Source organism: Lytechinus variegatus, chromosome 3, assembly GCF_018143015.1.
Source record: "Lytechinus variegatus isolate NC3 chromosome 3, Lvar_3.0, whole genome shotgun sequence".
Taxonomy (NCBI): Eukaryota; Metazoa; Echinodermata; class Echinoidea; order Temnopleuroida; family Toxopneustidae; genus Lytechinus; species Lytechinus variegatus.
The window spans coordinates 36,595,391-36,613,830 of record NC_054742.1 but is presented as its reverse complement, the minus strand read 5'-3'; the positions used below and the strand labels follow the sequence as shown (position 1 = coordinate 36,613,830).

General features: G+C 35.2%; 2 protein-coding genes across 3 annotated transcripts in view; both read left to right on the top strand.

Annotated features, from left to right (window-relative positions):
* LOC121410904 (pendrin-like) overlaps positions 1-6,986 on the top strand; it is a 32,772-nt gene extending 25,786 nt beyond the window's left edge. Inside the window, exons 11-16 of the mRNA XM_041603285.1 lie at positions 323-418; positions 915-1,091; positions 2,091-2,312; positions 2,904-3,057; positions 3,488-3,591; positions 4,807-6,986. Coding sequence (XP_041459219.1) covers positions 323-418; positions 915-1,091; positions 2,091-2,312; positions 2,904-3,057; positions 3,488-3,591; positions 4,807-4,890 — 837 coding nt within the window. The 3' untranslated portion in view covers positions 4,891-6,986. The remainder of the gene's footprint in view (positions 1-322; positions 419-914; positions 1,092-2,090; positions 2,313-2,903; positions 3,058-3,487; positions 3,592-4,806) is intronic.
* Positions 6,987-13,007: 6,021 nt separating this feature from the next.
* The window catches only part of LOC121410903 (sulfate transporter-like), a 42,186-nt gene continuing 36,753 nt past the window's right edge, over positions 13,008-18,440 (top strand). Inside the window, exons 1-2 of one of the 2 annotated variants that reach the window (XM_041603283.1) lie at positions 13,008-13,242; positions 13,530-13,608. In XM_041603283.1, coding sequence (XP_041459217.1) covers positions 13,572-13,608 — 37 coding nt within the window. In that variant the 5' untranslated portion in view covers positions 13,008-13,242; positions 13,530-13,571. Of the gene's footprint in view, positions 13,243-13,529; positions 13,609-16,251; positions 16,529-18,440 lie in introns of those variants that run through there. The other variant, XM_041603284.1, reaches the window with a different exon arrangement.

Here is an 18,440-nt window from a genome sequence, read left to right as displayed (position 1 = left end):
TTCTAAAATAGGAATGAGGCAAAAAATTGCTTACACCCCAAATTACGAAGAAAAAATTGATCAATCCGAAAGTGAAATAGAAATTCATACATTCTGCGATCCTTAATTATAAATTGACAGTACTTGGTATCATTTAAGTCATTTTGGCGTCCAAAAAGCAAAATTATGTACTTCATTTAACACTTTTTCAAAATGTATTATCAAATAGAAAAATGACGACAATAATTGCTAACACAGTTATGTTCGAGAACTCGATGCAGCAACTTAAAATTGTGTATTGAATGTGTAACACCAATGATTTTATTTCTTCTCATTATTCCAGTCTGTGTTGGCAGCCATCATCTGTGCTGGTCTAAAGGGCATGTTCCTTCAGTTCCGGGATCTTCATTTCTTGTTCCGATATTCCAAATATGATTTCGTAAGTATTTGGCAAAGACCGAGCTCTTCGTATTCAAATAAACACGTTTAAAAAATATTGAAAACATCCTATAGTCAAAATGAAATAATAAAACAAGTTTCATGTTTCATGATTACATTGAAATCAACTTCTCTTATCACATATTTCTGCAAGGCGAACGTTAAACTTATCTGAAAAGGGGCAATACCGTGAAATAGATCCATATAGAGCAATTTTTTTATTTGCATAAAAGAAGTCAAAATTCAATTCAAAACTGACCTTACTTTTATAAAGTAAACCTGCAATATCAAAATATATGAATTATCAGTGAATAATCGTATTATCAATGGAATGGAATAATTACATTATTCGTCAAATCTTTCATTTATTATTTTTCTTTGTCATACAATGGCAAATGCAATCTCCTAATCATTCACAGATAGGCAAATTGAATATCATTTACATTCAATACTAACAACCCGTCTCTTTTCTTAAAAATCCCAAACAATGTTCACAGATTATCTGGGTATCAACCTGGGCTGCTGTTGTCTTCATCGGGGTCGATCTCGGTCTCGGAGTCGGTGTCATTGTCGCCCTCTTCGTCACTGTAGTGAGAACACAAACACCAAACTTCTCAACCAGGGGCAATGTTAACGGAACCGAACTCTACAAGAACATCAAACGATACCCAAGTGTAAGTAATTATGCGTCCCAGATTTTTTTTCCAGCAAAATTTTGTGAATGATGGTTTCTAAAAAGGAACTTGACCCAGAATTTTCTTATCACTTTTCCAGCATAGGGAAATAATTTATGATATTTTACATTCATTATAAAGTGTATTATACACTTCCTGTGACATAGACTTCGGATGATAGTGATATAATGTACATCTGAAAACGGATATTCATATTTGAGACACAGTGCATATTATAGAGAATATCTCGATCTCTCATCCCATGCATTGTTATCCATTATCTAATCTTCAAGGATCAAATGATTATCATTTTAAGAAACAACTTTAAGCATTGATAATTAAGATTGTAAAACTCGTATTTCAATATACTTATCGTGTTAACATGGGTGCAGATAAATGTTCTCATCATCTTACCGCTCTAATATTAAGCCCCTCCCTCATCATACCCATCATACCCATCATTCCTTATTGTCCAATTTCTCATTTCCTTATATTCAATATAGTTTCATATTTATTTGACTTTTTCATTGTACTTATTTTAATATGCCCTATCTCCTTTCTTTGAAATTGCTAAAAAAATGTTTATCGGTCATAGGTTTTTAATACTCGACTATGAACAATACAAAATATTGCCAGATAACATTTCAACTATATAAAAGAGTCCCATAATATAAGGAGATTCAGTAGATGTAAAGCAACCTGGAATTGAGATTGATCACAATCTGTGTATGCAAGGATACAAATGAAAATTAAATTGAATTCGATGTGAATCTTAGCGCTCTGTAAGAAGAGGCCCCACCGGGCTCCATGGTATGAACACTATGAATGCACATTCCTTGCTTGGGAAACCTGTCATCAGAGCTGATAATGTTTTGGCTTTTTAATCTTAAATTTCACTTCAAGTAACTCTTCATCACAGGGGAGAATTTTTTTTTGTAATATTATCTCCACGTATTTGATTGGTTTATCACAAATTTTACTTCTGATTTTAACATACAGGCTAAGGAATACGACCAAGTGAAGATCGTCCAAATGCAGGGTTCATTGTACTTTGCCAATGCCGAGATGTTCCGTAATCAGGTCTACGATGCCGTCGGCATCAACCCCGTCAAGGTCCTTGTCAAGATCCAGAAAGCCCAGGCAAAAGATAAGAAACTCAAGAAGAAAAAGGAAAATCCAGATATTCCTAATGACGTCATTGAACTGACTGGAGCAAACGAGGTATGGCTTAAGATATTTGTGTTTCAGAAGTACGAAAACTCTATCCAACCATATAAGTTAATTTGAAATACATGGAAAAAGACAGGTCTCATTTAAAAAAGCTTATTATGACTCGACTGGAGTTTGAACCAACGACCTATACTACTGTTCCGAAATGTGTGCTCTATCAAAAAAATGTATGTAACAACTTGCACTTGTACAAATATATGATGGTATATACATGTATATCTACAAAATATTGTATTATTGTAGCAATGCCATCGTAAGCGATATTTCCCAAAATTACAACTTAGGTGACATGTTTGGCTTGATAGTGATTTTCGTTGAAGATAGCGCTCACCTCACTTTATTCCAATCCACATTGGGTCACTTATTTATTCGTTTTCACCTTCATTTTTTTTCTTTAAGTTTAAGTTTGTCTTACATGCGTAGAATGAGGACCAAAAGGTATATACTATACGGAAACAAATACTGTTGATTTGGGGATATAAATTGAATCTGCTTTGAGTATGAATAAATATGGCGTTCTACAAAACACGAGACCTTTGATACACGACGTCCCTTTTTTACTCCTCCCCCTCCCTCCCTTAGGAACATGTGAGAACTCAGAACTTGAAAATCAAAGCTATCATCATTGATTGTGGTCATTTTGGTTTCGTTGACTCTATGGGAGCTAAGACGATGGCATCCTTAGTCAAAGACTTTAAAGCTGTAGGAGTGTGTGTTGTCCTAAGCAGCTGTTCAGGTAAGTCCGTTTGAGAAATTATCTAGATAGATTAAAAAAGAAAGACAATTTGATAAATGAATAAATAAAGAATCAAGGAAGGAAGGAAGGAAGGAAGGAAGGAAGGAAGGAAGGAAGGAAGAAAGAAAGAAAGAAAGATAGATAGATAGAAATAAAGACAGAAAGATGAGCGTGGTTCTGGACTATGATGATATAATGAACATTAGTGACCGCCTTTGAGTACGTACAATTCGCTGCACCAAATTATTGAAAATTTCATTTTCAATTTGTTTGATTTTCAATGTCTTAAAATTTCAGTTCAGTTATTTAGTTCGCGCCCTATCCACACAAGATAAACATTGAATCGTACATAAACATGATAATAGCCTATTTTGTACCTCCCATTTAATTAATAATGAAGCCTATTCAATTTTTTATTTCATTTTTATAGATTCTGTGATGCAATCATTATCGTGCCTCAGTTCGATCAGGAAAGAGCTTTTCTACATGACTGTTCATGACGCATGGCTGTCTCTTCAAAATATCAGATTACAGGTAAGTTTGATGCTTGACATTTTCTTGGACATGCTGATAATGATTTAAAAAACAAGCTTTCGGAGCTAGGCATTTCTTTTTATTTAATCACATAGACAACAAATGTCACAGAAAAGGAGAAAACTCTTAATCTTTAAGGAGTTTAAACTCAAATTTTACAAACTTGGAATTAAAATTGCAATAAGCTATACTTACTGATTTGCATATCAATATACAGATCAGTGACTAAATAAACAATTCTTCTTTCTTTATTTAAATCCAATGTAAATCTTCATACTCATATAATTACAATGTAAATCCTCATCAAGTCACCATTACCAATACTCACACTCGATCTCGAATATTTGTTTTTATCTGTGTCCTCCAAAATACCGTTGTTACTATTTTCATGATTTTTACTTATGTTTACAATATGAGACAAAATTTACTCAATATTTTATTACCCCTTCTCTCACCATACCATTTACTCACCCAAATTTGGTATGAATCCTTAATAACTATGACGATTGCTCGATAATCAACCCTTTACTAAATTCTGCAACTAAAACTCCCTTGCCCTCGCGGTGCCTTCCAAAATGTCGCCCCCATTACATCTGCTCCACCCAGGCCGAAAATAAAAATAATTATCGACTTAAACTTCATAGTGGCATTTCATGGTGGCCAAAAAGTTTACAAGAATTGAATCATGGGGTGGATGCTTATCCATCCGAAGTTTGAATAATGTTAGATAGCAATGCTAGGACCAAATAAAGAATGTGTACCTTGTACCATTTTGAGAACATCTGTTAAGCTATTAATTCGATATCTTTGTAAGTGTTATATCAGTAATTATTTCAGTAATGGTGTCTTGTTAGTTTCACTTGAGATTTAATGCAAGAGCATGTTGAATAGAGAAGGGTTTTGACATTGACACTAGTTTATATTGTATATATTCACTCCCTTTTATTTACGTGTGTGAATAATTTATTTATTATTATTTATTTACTGAGTTATTTGGATCGTTTCGGCCAAATAGAAATATAATGCTCCCCCAAATTAAGCATGTTTTCCTTCCAAACTTTAACTTTTTGAATTTCCTGATGCCATCCTGTAGTAAAATCTACTAATGTTTATACCCCGTGCTAAAACATTCACTTTAATATGACCGAATTTTCCTCTCATTTCCCTCCCTCGCCACTTTGCATGGCAACCCTTTTTTATGGTGGCTATCTTCAGGTGGAGTCTATCATGAATGGAGAGCCTCGCAAGAAACGACCATCAAGATGGAAGAGATTCAGAACACGAGAGGCAACTATCTAAGGGGGTCAAGAAGAGAAAATAAACATTGAAATATCGGGGTACGGTGAAGAATGAAAGATGGTGTGCAAATTTCGAACTACGATGGTATCCATCTTCATAGGGAGAAAGCGAAAATGAGACGGAAGAAGAAAGAATTGTGCAATAAGAACAGAGGGATGATCTCAATTAAAAAAAATAAGATTTGAAACATTACGAGGGAATGTGAACATTTCATAGTTTAATCGGTAGCGGGGGGAAAACGATCACGCAATGAGAGGCGGGGTTTTATTTCGATTAATAGTAAACAAATAAAAATGATATCAAAAAAAGTATTTTAAACAATCCTTGATTCGAGGAAGTTCTAAGTTGACTTTCATCAATTAAGTCAACTAATCTGAACTTTGTCGAAAAGCATAATTATGCAAGTTCAAAATAATTATTGTATAACGCATGTATAAGTCAATAAGAATTAAATCCGAGCTGTTTTTTGCATGATTTGTACAAGTTACTCACTATTTTGAATGAGATTTTAATGGATATTTTCAGAAATTGGCGATATAAGATTTTAATTCTAACTTTTCTTTAAAACTATAAATGAAATTCTAAAAGTGGCTGATTTATGATGTGTGTATTATTTATTTCCAATTTAAATCGTTGTCATAAAGCAATAAGAGTTTTGAAATGGTTGGTTTGGATTTTATCAATCCAAAGTAATTGTTATGGGATGTTTATTGTGTCATATGTATTGTATTTGTGTAACGTAATATACTGTAAATAGTATTGGTATTCCATGTCATATTATTCCACCTGTCGCTACAAATGTATTAAGTGCTGGAACACTGTGAATTTTTTCTGTAGAAATCTACACCTTTCCAATATAAAACTAGCATTTTGTCCCTCAATACTTAAAAAATTCATTATTGGTTTTGAGGTGTATTCGGATCGTACATATCAACTTTTTTTAAATTCACGGTTATGAGATTTGCAAATAGTAACAAGAAAATAAACCCTTCCTTATTCAAATTAATTAGCGAAACTGATATCATGGATTATTTCTGCGCATTGATTTAACACTCAGGAAAGTATATAAATAAGATATAATGCAGCAGAAACAATTAGTCCCATAGAAAACTGCTATGTATTGGTCTGTAATTACATCTCGCGTTTACTTATCATGTACATAGTACGAAAAATTCTTGTTTACTATATAATAATATATGCTGTAAAAATGGCATCTTTATCTATATGATAAGAATTTTTCGGGATAATTGTCATTATCTATGATATGAGCGATTTACTCTGCAATGTGTATGGTATTCATGGTATTAATGCTGTAGGGACGGATTCGGGATTTCATGATGTAGGGGGTGTGGAGAAAATAATTCAACTTTTTGTTTGTTTTTGTTGAAAACAAATACTAATATCATTTCAAAATCGATGACATTTTCTAAAAATTTACAAGCAACATAAAAAAGTTATCACGTCAAAATCTGTCACATTTTATCTCCCCTGTCTCAAGCAAAATAAAATCTCTCCACTCAACCCCAGGATCTATTTTCTTCGTGTTAAAAAGAGGGTCACAAGAATGGGCACTATAAATATGGCATCAAAACCATAATTATGGCACTATCTGTATATGATTTTATAAAGATATAACAAGATTTTTATTACTTTTAAGAATCACTTTCTAAAGTTTTTTTTTCATTATTGGTCAATATTATTTTTTTGCATATCAATAACAGCAATTGGTACGCAGGTTTGACCTATAACTTATGAAAAGCGAAAAGTGACTCGGCTGACGTTAATATCAAACAAGTCTTAAATAAATGATATATGTAATCACTTGGAAATGTCATTCTGTGCTATATTATACTATTCATTTTGGATTCAATCCTTGTAAATAAACAATATTAAGCATGATTTTTCCTCATGTTCAATGTATAGCTGCGATGAAGATTATATTTTGTACACTGTGATTGCAAATTTCAAAATACCTATGTGCCTAAATCCTTGCTCTTTGAAATGTCATACAATGTTGAGTATTGTGTTTTAAAGCATAATTGTATTCGGAGACAATGTAATGTATATGATTTTACTATGCAATAAAATGAAGTAATCAAAATACAATGTGGGTTTCTAATCGTCCTTTTTATTGTTCCATATCATCTAAAATACTTGTTTCATTTATTTTAGCCCAAGCTACGTAACGCTGTAGTAGATTCTAAATAATAGAATACAGTTATGTAAAACTTGATTTTATATTGTCCATGCTGGACCTTGCATATTCTATTAAAAAATGATATATGAATTATACAAGTGCAAACAGAATGATTACTGTATAGCCTAAGTACAATGATCACAATAACACACATGTATGATGATTGCATGCGGCGAATAAAAGATTACAATCATGACTAACAACAAAGTCAATGTGATTAATCATTTCATCTGTCTAAAAATGAAGACTGTGGCCCTTTTTATAAAGAACTTATAAGTAATGGTAACATTACCTTTACCTCTGAGTTTATAACTACCATGGTAATTTGGCTCAGCAAACAACAAATATACTTTTCATATAAGTATAATTAATTAATAAATTATCAAATAATAAGTATAATTTCATGAAAGTATAAAGAGATGGATGAAAGTAACATGAAATACATAGTTATGATTGAAAATATTAACAGGTATAAAATAAAAATAGATATTTGCTCCTTATATCATTGTTATTTCTTCGTGCCTATTAGTATTACTTTATAAAAACATAATAAAAATACTATTATATATAAATATATATATCATTACCTTAAAGGGACATTTTAATGTTTGTAAAATTAATGAAGAGCATTTGTATTTCCCCAATCAAATTAGCGCGTGATGAAAAGCTTTTATAATTAAACCTTTAAAATATGCATTTTAGAATTGTTTTAAACCCAGAGCTACAGGTGAAAAGTTATGATATTTGCATTTTAATAAGGAATATTGAGTAAAATTGTTCCATGGGGTAATTATGTGTCCAACCAACATCGGGCATTTTTATTTATCCAGTGTGATGAAAATTTTGCCCATTCTAAAGTAACTGCTTAGTTTCTTAACCTTACTGGACAATATACTGCCCTACATCAGTTGGACACAGAATTACCCTTGTGATGGTAACAAAATTTACCGAATATTTGGATTTTTTGAAGAAAATAAACCAAAGTTGGCACGAGTTTTCATCCCTTGGATAAAGAATGCAAGATTCATTTTCTAAATGTGTTTGGAATTGCATTGCCATTGTAATAGCATAGGACGGGAGTATTAATCACCTTCAGGGCGATCCGATCGTTTCGTACAGGACATTTCGACAACACTTTCTAGTCTGCGGCTTAACACTTGAACAAGGATTTTTTTTTGTCAATTATAAAGTTATAGTTGGTCGGCATGTGAAAAACTGATAACCAACAAAAAATGTTTGATTACGATTGAATTAAAGGTGAAAATATGTGTCATCCGGGACTCAGAAATGTCCTTTTCGACAGGAAACGTTTCAACTCTAATTCACCCATGGACATGCAACATAATTTTTTTTTTGTTGACATTTCTTACATGTTGACGAACTACTCAGTAGTACTGTACTTAATATTATTACAAAACAAATTGAAGTTCCTCGTTTGTTTGGACTCGAGGTTGAAAAGTGTTGTGAAAATGACTGATTTTTCTAGCATGGAATCGCCCTTCAGTGGTAATCACTTCCTATGCCTTTATTCCTCTGCCTTTTCTCTCCATTTTTTGTTTTCGTTTTCTTTATTTGCGCCCCCTGAAAGTGGCGCCCGGTGCACGCGCCCCTGATTTTTTTTATAGAGATCAGTGCCCCCAGCCCAGTTGATACGCCACCGCTGTCGATTAAATGCCTTGCTCACGGGCGCTGGCCGGGTCTAGTCAGGCGCCTCAGACCACTCGACCACGGCACCTCTAAGCACATGTAGGAACACTTTTGTTCATTCCAGAAAAAATACTTATACGCTAAAACTCGCTGGTATACGTCGTCATACGGCGAGGTCGTCGAAAAATTTTGTGCAAGCACAAAATTTTTCGACGTATGCCAGCGTATGGCTCATACGTCCCGCATACGCGGGCCATAAGTTGTAGGCAAGTTACGCGATCGTTGACACACGTTACTCGTAAGTTACTCATAAGTCGATGTACGTCGAGATAATGTCCAGCGTACCCTAAAACTTACTTCTAACCTATGAGTAACGTGCTTTGAACGTATGTGTAACTTAACTCCAACGTATATTGACGTATGAAGACGTGCTCCGGACGACCACAAAACTTACTGAACGTGTTTATAACTTACAGCTACCGTATAATGGCGTATTGACAACGTTTACAGGAATTGGTATATAAAGGTGGGGTTCACAGGAGTTTTCTTCGGCATGGCGGTGGTGTTGATACGGTGATGTATCGTGCGGTTATGATTTGAATAGTCGAGCGGCAGCCTTTTTATAGGCTACGACACGTGTTCGTCAGCGATACGCTGCCGCGCGCTATGCGTAAGTTAGGCTATCGTAGGGCATAAGTTGTGTACGCCAGCAATACGCTAAGCATTCGTTAGAATACGTTACTTATAAGTTAACGAAGCGTTCGATATAAGTAACTAATACGTTATGTATACGTCCAACTCGTTATGAATACGCTAAGTATACGCCCAGAGTTGAAAAAAATCAAAGTTCAGCGTATGCCGACGTTTTAGAGAAATTTTTTATACGTCGGGCATACGCTGTCTAAAACGCCAAGGTGTGACACCACCATAACTTGTTTCAGTGAGGGTTGAAAACGGGGATGGATCTAAAAGTTCGCGTCATGGCCTAACTCTAATTATCCCCAGCATTCCATCACACCATTTAGGGTGCGTTTCTTAAGTTGTTGATCAGGAGGGATTCAGAGAGCAGCCCCTCCCCCACAAAAAACTAAAGCACACTGTAAAAACGCTGTTTAAAATTTTAAGCACGTTGTTTAAGCCCGTCACTCGAACAACTTTTGTTTAAAAAGTTGAAACAATTACAAAAACAGTTTAAACAACTTTTTGTTAGAGTGACAGGCTTAAACAGCGTGCTATTTTTTTCACCGTGCATATTTGTTAATTTTCGGAGAGTTGAGCATCTTCATCATATTAATCTGTTTATTTTGTTCTGTATGGTTGAATTACTTTTTTTTCTTGACTGTTCCAAAGTCCGAATCAATTATTGTTCTTGTTAGATTTAAATGACAATAAATGCTGTGAAGATGAACGTAATGTAATTCAACAACACAAAGCAATTCATAACATAGCACACTATATCTGAAAATATAGCTGTGACCAGTGGCGTACCGTGAGTCATGGCATTGGGGGGGGGGGCACCAGCAAAAATTTTGAGTCACTAAGTGAGCGCGCGAAGCGCGCCCAGTTGCTGGGTATACTGACCTATTAGAGACATTTTAAGGACAGTGCCATCAAACGGAAATGTCTCTCACTGGTCAAATAATGCGAGCGCGTAGCGCGAGCTTAATATTGTTTATATTCAGACCTAAAAAAGGATATTGTAATCAATCGTTTGTAATGATGATACGTACTTGTCTCGCTAAATAATGCGAGCGCGAAGCGCGAGCTGAATTTTTTGTAAATATTGACCCCCAAATAGGAAGATTTTAAGGACTACATTTTAGGAATCCATTAAGATAATACACATCTCACCGTAGTAATCTAATGCGAGTGCCAATAAGCGCTTGCTTATTTTGTTAGGATTGCATCTAAACATGCACATAAAGCACTTGTAATCATGATTAACATACCCATCTCACTAATCAAATCTTGCGAGCGCGAAGCGCGAGCTGAAAATTTAGGAAATTCAGAACTGAAGAGGGACATTTTAAGGCCTGTTTGTAGGAATCCACGAAGACCATACATAGTTTACTAACCAAATAATGCGAGCGCGAAGCGCGAGCTGAAAATTTTTGATATTCAGATTAGAAAAAGGGACATTTTAAGGACTGATTCTAGGAATTCATATTTCACCAATCCACTACTGCGAACGTGAGCACGGACAGGAAATGTTTTATATTAAGACCTTAAAATGGGGCAATCACTATAAGTAGTCATGAAAAAGAAGCATACTATTGTACATAAAACAATAATATTAAACTCGAAGTGCGAGGAAATATATTTGGCAGTTTGGTGTATGTTGACTTGCAAACGGGAGGTTTTAGTATAGCATGATTATATTTCTCGGTAAACAGACAATGCGAGCACCAGGAACAATGAAGACATAGGCCCTGAGCAAATTATGTCTCATAAAGTTATGAAAAAAATGTTTCTTATGTAATATAACATAACATAATTATGATATAATATAACATTATAATGAACAATAATGTCTTCTTTTCCACTGCGTTTCTCTTCCTTTCTCCCTCTTTTTCTCCTTTTCCCCGTTTTTTTTTGTCAGCCGATTGGGGGGGGGGGCACGTGCCCCCCATGCCCCCCCCCCGTAGTTACGCCACTGGCTGTGACACATTATTATGGGCAGTAAAAATCTTCCCTTTATTTTTCTCATGATTTTATCCCAATGAAACAAACTGCAAGTGAACATATTAATATGAAGTTCAATACTTCACCTGTCTTGTGTGGATTTTTTCACCAGACACATCGAGCATCGAAGACCGAACTTGGCAATAAAGTAGGGTGCAGGATTGATATCGCAAGTGTTACATATAAGAATAATTTTAGAAGAATTGTAAAAGCAATTACATTCATCTATTAGTTATTTCCCTTTAAGGTTAGCCAAGAATTGTAAAGAACATTCAAGAATGTCTTTTTATTATGCAGGCCTTGCCTATTTAAAAGGCCAAGGAGTTGTATTGTTATTTCTGAATAGAGATTAGGAACAATAGGCTTAGCTATGCTATTGACACTCTTGATTTCAATGAGGTCATTCAAGAGTGTTCTGGATTTTGACTGCTCCTGAAAGGAGAAAGTTTTTTTAAAGAAAATGCTAGAACCTTCCTTAATAGTGAGTTCTAGAAGAATAGCTGCAAACTATATAAAGCTGGCGGATTCTTCAAGATCATCATCACACCATCACATCATATGAGAGCAGGAGATCACATCACATCATATGAGATCACTTCACCAGATCAGATCAGAGCAGTTTATGCATCAGTGAACTGTTTGCAGTTATTTTGAGAGAGAAATTATCAGTTCTCATCGAGATCATCAACATCATCAACCTGTTCAATGAACACGCTTCAACCCATGGATTGCTGAAATTGACTGTTAATCATCATCAACATCGTCTTCACGGACATTTCAACTCGTTGCAGTGACTCTTATTATTCATCGGACTTCAACATCAGTTTCATCATCGCCATCATTGTGAATTTTCGCCAGTCAACTGGGATTTTATCATTTGGATTATTACTTGGATATAGTATCATCACTTCGGGATTTTACATTGGACACTTCAAGAGATTTATGTAAGATCATTATTTGTTTTATTTATGTATGATTATTTCCTGTAATAAAAAAAAGGAAAATTTAAACTTTATATTTAAAAATCTTCTTTGTTATTTGTTGCAGTATCGTAACACCAGGTATAGGTTAATCATCTATAGCTCCATGGGTATGGGTTAATTAATTTATTGACCCCGAAGTATGGGTCCCGGGGTTAACGTTCACACGGCGAACGACAACCCCGGGACGACATCACGCAATACTCTTTGAGTCAGTTTATTCAAATCCCGGGATTCAAATCAACACGAACGCCTGTCTTGATGAGAGTCAGTTTATTCAAATCAAATGAGAGAAATTAATTGACCCCGAAGTCTGAGTGACTTGGAATAACTTTCCTTTATGTAATGAATAACAATGCTCGTCCAATTTTTTTTTTCAATGTTACACTTACTGTCTCTTTGAAAGCCATGCTCCGAGCCGTTCCATGATATACTGGGGAAGTCTCTGATCAAGAAAACTGAGATTTATGTTGTGTTTACGCCGATTTAATAGCTAATCCATTCAAACACAACAGATCACTCGAAAAGGCCCCATTCTTCCTACTAAGCTGAGCGTGAAGATCCTGTTCAATAGACCCTTTCAGCATGTTTAGTCCCATGCACTAAAACTGTTGTCACTATAAACCGTCGTCTATGCACTGCATTACACCTCAAATGGAGAAGAGTGGATTAAAAACTTACCTATAATAGACCACATTAGATGATCGAACGGAGGACCTAGCAATATCAGTGCCATGGACCACTGGATTGCGATATTTCAGTGAAGGATGGAGTCCGGGGATGGAGTCTATAGGCTCTATGTTGGGTAGAATGAATCATTAACTTCCCAATTGCTTCCTGGTAATGGTATGTAGGCTTAGTATTGATATTTATGCGTTCAGTGTGTAAATACGATACAAACAAACTATAGTAACATTATATCAACATGATATGCTTGTATTATCATATATACAAGAGTCTTCAATCTAGAAGGAGGGAGATGAACCCAGAGAAGAATATAATCAATTCACTATTATGGAGTCTCTTGCGTACAAATTGCTATCAATGGTAACATTTTTGATGGATTAGTCTTTGCCTATTGCAATTGCTGGTTGATTGATAATAGCATGATTATTTTGTTTCTTTTTTTACAGGGTCATTCTACATCTGTACGGGAACAGTATAATATTTGAACCATGAAACGAATACGGAGGTCGATGTGGCGCATTACAAGTAAGCTGATATATTTTTTCAAATATATATATATATATTACGTACAAACCATCTGGTACGTATGATGCATAGTACCTAACAACAGTATATGGGATCATTGGAGAGAGTATTTCAAATTGTGCTCCAAACTGAGAACACATTGTGGGGGAACTGTTACAGATATAGATTAGTTCTATTACAGATCTATATTAGACAGGTAAGATACATACTTCATTCCTATAGTTATGTCAATCTGTTAAATACTCGCACAGATGAGATCAATATTTAGAACTGAAATTTCTTTTTCTACTCAGTGGAATACATGTTGTAATTTGGTCTTAATGAAATGACTGAAATGAATCCATTGAACTTTCTGTGAATAAATATATCAAGATAGAAGACGTTGGTTCGGCAATTGTGGTTGTAGGTCAAAATAAATATCATACTTTTTTATTTTGTTTCTGTGATTGACGCTTTTTATGTAATTTTTATGATATAATTGATTGCATGGGGGATATTTATTTACCAACCGAATTCGGGGAGTAAGAAGTCCTTTAAAGTACAATGCATTTTAAAATCAATTCTAATCAAACTTACATGGAAAATCTCCATCTCAGATCACTGCCAAATTTCTTTTTGATAAAGATTACGATTTCATTTTGTTATGTCTTGTTTTCGCCCACCTAAATCATCTGCCAAAAAATTCCTTGCTAAGAATAGTTATCCTTTCTTAAACAAATCTTTTTTTTCCACATAATTATGTATATTACCGCCACCGCTACTATACTATACTACTATACTACTACTACTACTACTACTACTACTACTACTACTACTACTACTACTACTACTACTACTACTACTACTACTACTACTACTACTACTACTACTACTACTACTACTACTACTACTACTACTACTACTACTACTACTACTGCTACTTCTACTGCTACTACTACTACTACTACTACTACTACTACTGCTACTGCTACTACTACTACTACTACTCTACTACTACTACTATTACTACTACTACTACTACTACTACTTCTTCTACTTCTACTACTTCTACTACTACTACTAATAATAATGATTATAATCAGGGGCAACGGAACGTACTTTCGTTGGGGGGGGCAAAGCCAAGAAAGGACACTTCGGCATTTCGGTGCAAAAAGATTCACCATGAGATTATCTTTTGTGTGAAGAAGTTGTGTATATTGTGGTAATTAAGTTGAGCAAAGATTTTTAAAAAATGATTTCTGATTGATAAGATAAATATTTCGGTTTCATATTTCCGCGTGCGAGCGGTTTGGAATAAAAAATCAAATCTGAAATCGTAACACTCGCTTTTTGGTCAACTGTGGCACTGATAATTGTTATAAGGGCATTCTTGTGAGGTGATGCGAGCGCGAACCACGAGCTCAAACTTTTGGACATTTCATGTTAAAAGACATGAAAAGTAAACATTCTGAGCAGTTTTTGTAATCACGAAAAAAGAGGTATATCTAAAGTATTAACACGAGCGCGAAGCGAAAGCTGAAATTTCTAACAAATTGACCAAGAAAAGGAACCTGTGAAAGACTGCATTTAGTGACTCATAAATAGGAAAAATATCTCACCAATCGAATAATGCGAGAGCGAAGCGCGAGCTGAAAAATTGTGAAAATTGCATTTTTTCCTAACGGGGAATTCGGGGGGGGGGGGGTGGGGGGCAAGTGTAAAGTTTGATAGAAACAGGTTTCTTTTGAAACCCAATTTATTATACAAGTGTATTGGGAAATGCAAACAAATATTGACTATGTTAAACATGACTTGTTATGGTTAAAGGGGAAGTTCACCCTGACAAAAAGTTTATTGTAAAAATAGCAGAAAAAAATAATAAAAAATATTGCCGAAGGTTTGAGAAAAAATCATCACATACTTAAAAAGTTATTAGAATTTCAATTATTTGATTTGTGACGTCATATGCGAGCAGCATTCCTACATAGCGAATGGTAAAAAATCAATGAAATGTCATTTTCTCAGAAAATTGAAAATGGTTTTCACTGTACCTTTTTTATATCAATAGACCAATCATTTCACACCCGATCATGAATAGAAAACAAAATTAAGTCATCAGGAACCATACCAAATTTGAAATCCATGCATTTTATATTACATAACACATGGGGCAGCTGCTCGTTTATGACGTCACAAATCCAAAACTTTGAACTCTAATAACTTTCTTACTCTTTAACGGATTTTCCTCAAACCTTCACCAATATTTTTTACTATTTTTTCTGCTATTTTTACAACAAAGTTTTCTTCAGGGTGAACTTCCCCTTTAAGTAATAAATTATTATCACACCAACAACCAAACAAATTATTTTCGTTCAATGAAAAAGATAACCATCTTTATATGACCTAGACACTGATTCTGGCAGCTTACAAGCCATGCAGTCCAAGCATTATACAACATAGCAATCAGATAGTGATATCTCCTTGATACAACATAGCAATAAGGTAGTGCATGCATACTATGGATTCCAAGTATAGTACTTAATTCATCATTGTCACTAAGCATGCTATAGTCATTAAGAGCGCATACATCCGGGCATACAAGATTCCTCAAAGCTTTATAGTGAATCTAGGTATATAAATGGCATTTCTAATGTGCACAAAATCACAAAGTGGACAGATTTCTTTTGTGAACATTCTTTCTGAACCTGAGAACATTATCACAAATCGAATGATGCCATAATCTAATAATGCCATATTACCCACAATCAACTGTGAAGGGCTCCAGCTAGAGGCCAAACGACACCTTCTAAAACTTCTTTCAAAAAACTGTTGAGTGATTTCGTCTTTTAAGCCTAACTTCTGTTACTTTCAAATAACACTTGCACATCTGACATCTTTATAGTGTACTGAGAAGCCCAGAGGGTCTTACAAACCGATACTGGTAAGTATTTTTCTTCTCCGTAGTTAATTAAAAAGAATACACAAGCTGGTTGCGCCCTGGATGCGCGTTTCCGTTTTACACCCTGGCGAAGGCATTTTCCGGAAAAGTAGCCAAAAAGCGACTAGTGAAGAGTCTACACACGTCGCTGGTTGCATGCAGCGTGCGACACAGGCGAGTCCACCACCGCATGCAATTTGCACAGTTACTGATCAGAGCACAGAGTTCCTCGGCACTTCATGTACAGAGAGAGCGGCAGTCAGGAGTGAAATCCGAACATGCTTTTGCAGTCGCGTTGCTTATGATAGTTTTTTTTTCTAAAAATAAATTATTAACTAAATGAATAGAATGACTGGCAAAATCAAAATAAACAGATACTTATAATGGAAAGACAAACTGAAGTTTGATGGATTGATACACTTAGAAGCTGCCAAAAGATAGAAGACTGGTATTAGAGACAAGATAGACAGATAGATAGATAGAAAGAGAGAGAGAGAGAGAGAGAGAGAGAGAGAGAGGTGGATAGATAGAAAGAGAGAGAAAGAGGGAGAGATGGATGGATAGATAGATACATAGAGAGAGGGGGAGAGACAGAGAGGTCGATATATAGAGGGAGAGGGGGAGAGAGAGAAAGAGAGCTAGAGAGAAGGATAGTGAGGGAGAGAGATGTTGTAGATAGAAATATGGACGGACAAAGAGAGAGAGAGAAAAAAGACAGACAGATGCTAGAGAGGGAGAGAGATAGAGAATTTGAGAGACAGATAGATAGATGTTAGATAGATAGAAAGATAAAGAATGAGAGAGACAGAGAAGATAGACAAATCAACAGATAGATAGATATATAGATAGAGAGAAATAGAGAAAGACAGACAGATGGATAGATAGAGATAGATAGATGAGAGATAGATAGATGTTAGATAGATAAAGAGGGAGAGAGGCAAAGATTATTAACAAATTAGCAGATAGATAGATAAGTTAAAAAATAGAGAAATAGACAGACAGATGGAAAGTTAGACAGATGGATAGAGAGATAGATAGATGTCAGATATAGATCAAGAATGAGAGAGAAGAGCGACAAATTAACAGATAGATACTGTAGTTACATAGGTAGGTAGAGAGAGAGAGAAATAGAGAAAGACAGACAGATGGATGGATAGATAGATAGAGATAGATAGATGTTAGATAAAGAATGAGAGAGACAGAGAAGATTATTAGATAGATAGATACTGCAGTTACATAGATAGATAGAGATAGAATTTGAGAGATAGATATATAGACAGATAGAGAGAAAGACAGACATCAGCAAATCGGCAAGGCAAATGATCAAGGCAAACATTCGTATTGAACCTGGAAAGTGAAAGTACGGTATGTTCTGCGGATAACTTCGGTGCGGACTTTGGATCGCGCGCCCATCTGATAATGTAAACAAACGTAGACGTAGACTCTTCACTAGTCGCTTTTTGGCTACTTTTCCGGAAAATGCCTTCGCCAGGGTGTAAAACGGAAACGCGCTCCCTGCGCAAGGCGCTAGTTGGCATAAAGACTATTATGATGGCCGGTTGCGACAACGGAGACCCACAGCAAGAAAGTAAATGCAAATAAGAAGTACATCAATGTTCTTTTGTGATGTCATCCGATAACCTGGGTCTGTTGAATAATGCTCCCTTTTCAAAAGAACGTTTCGGCCTTGGATTCATTCGTACCACGGGATACATACAGTATATACCTAGAGTGCATTATTTTGGAAGAACCCGTTCATGGTTTTTTTTTTGGTGGTCTTTTTTATGCCCTTTTGCTCCACTTAGTTACATCATGTTTTAAATAATATAGGCGAACAGAATGAATGCAAATGTGTATGCCAGCCGTGGTCTGATGAAAAGATTTTGCTCATTTTGTTAGTCGGCTCAAGTACTTT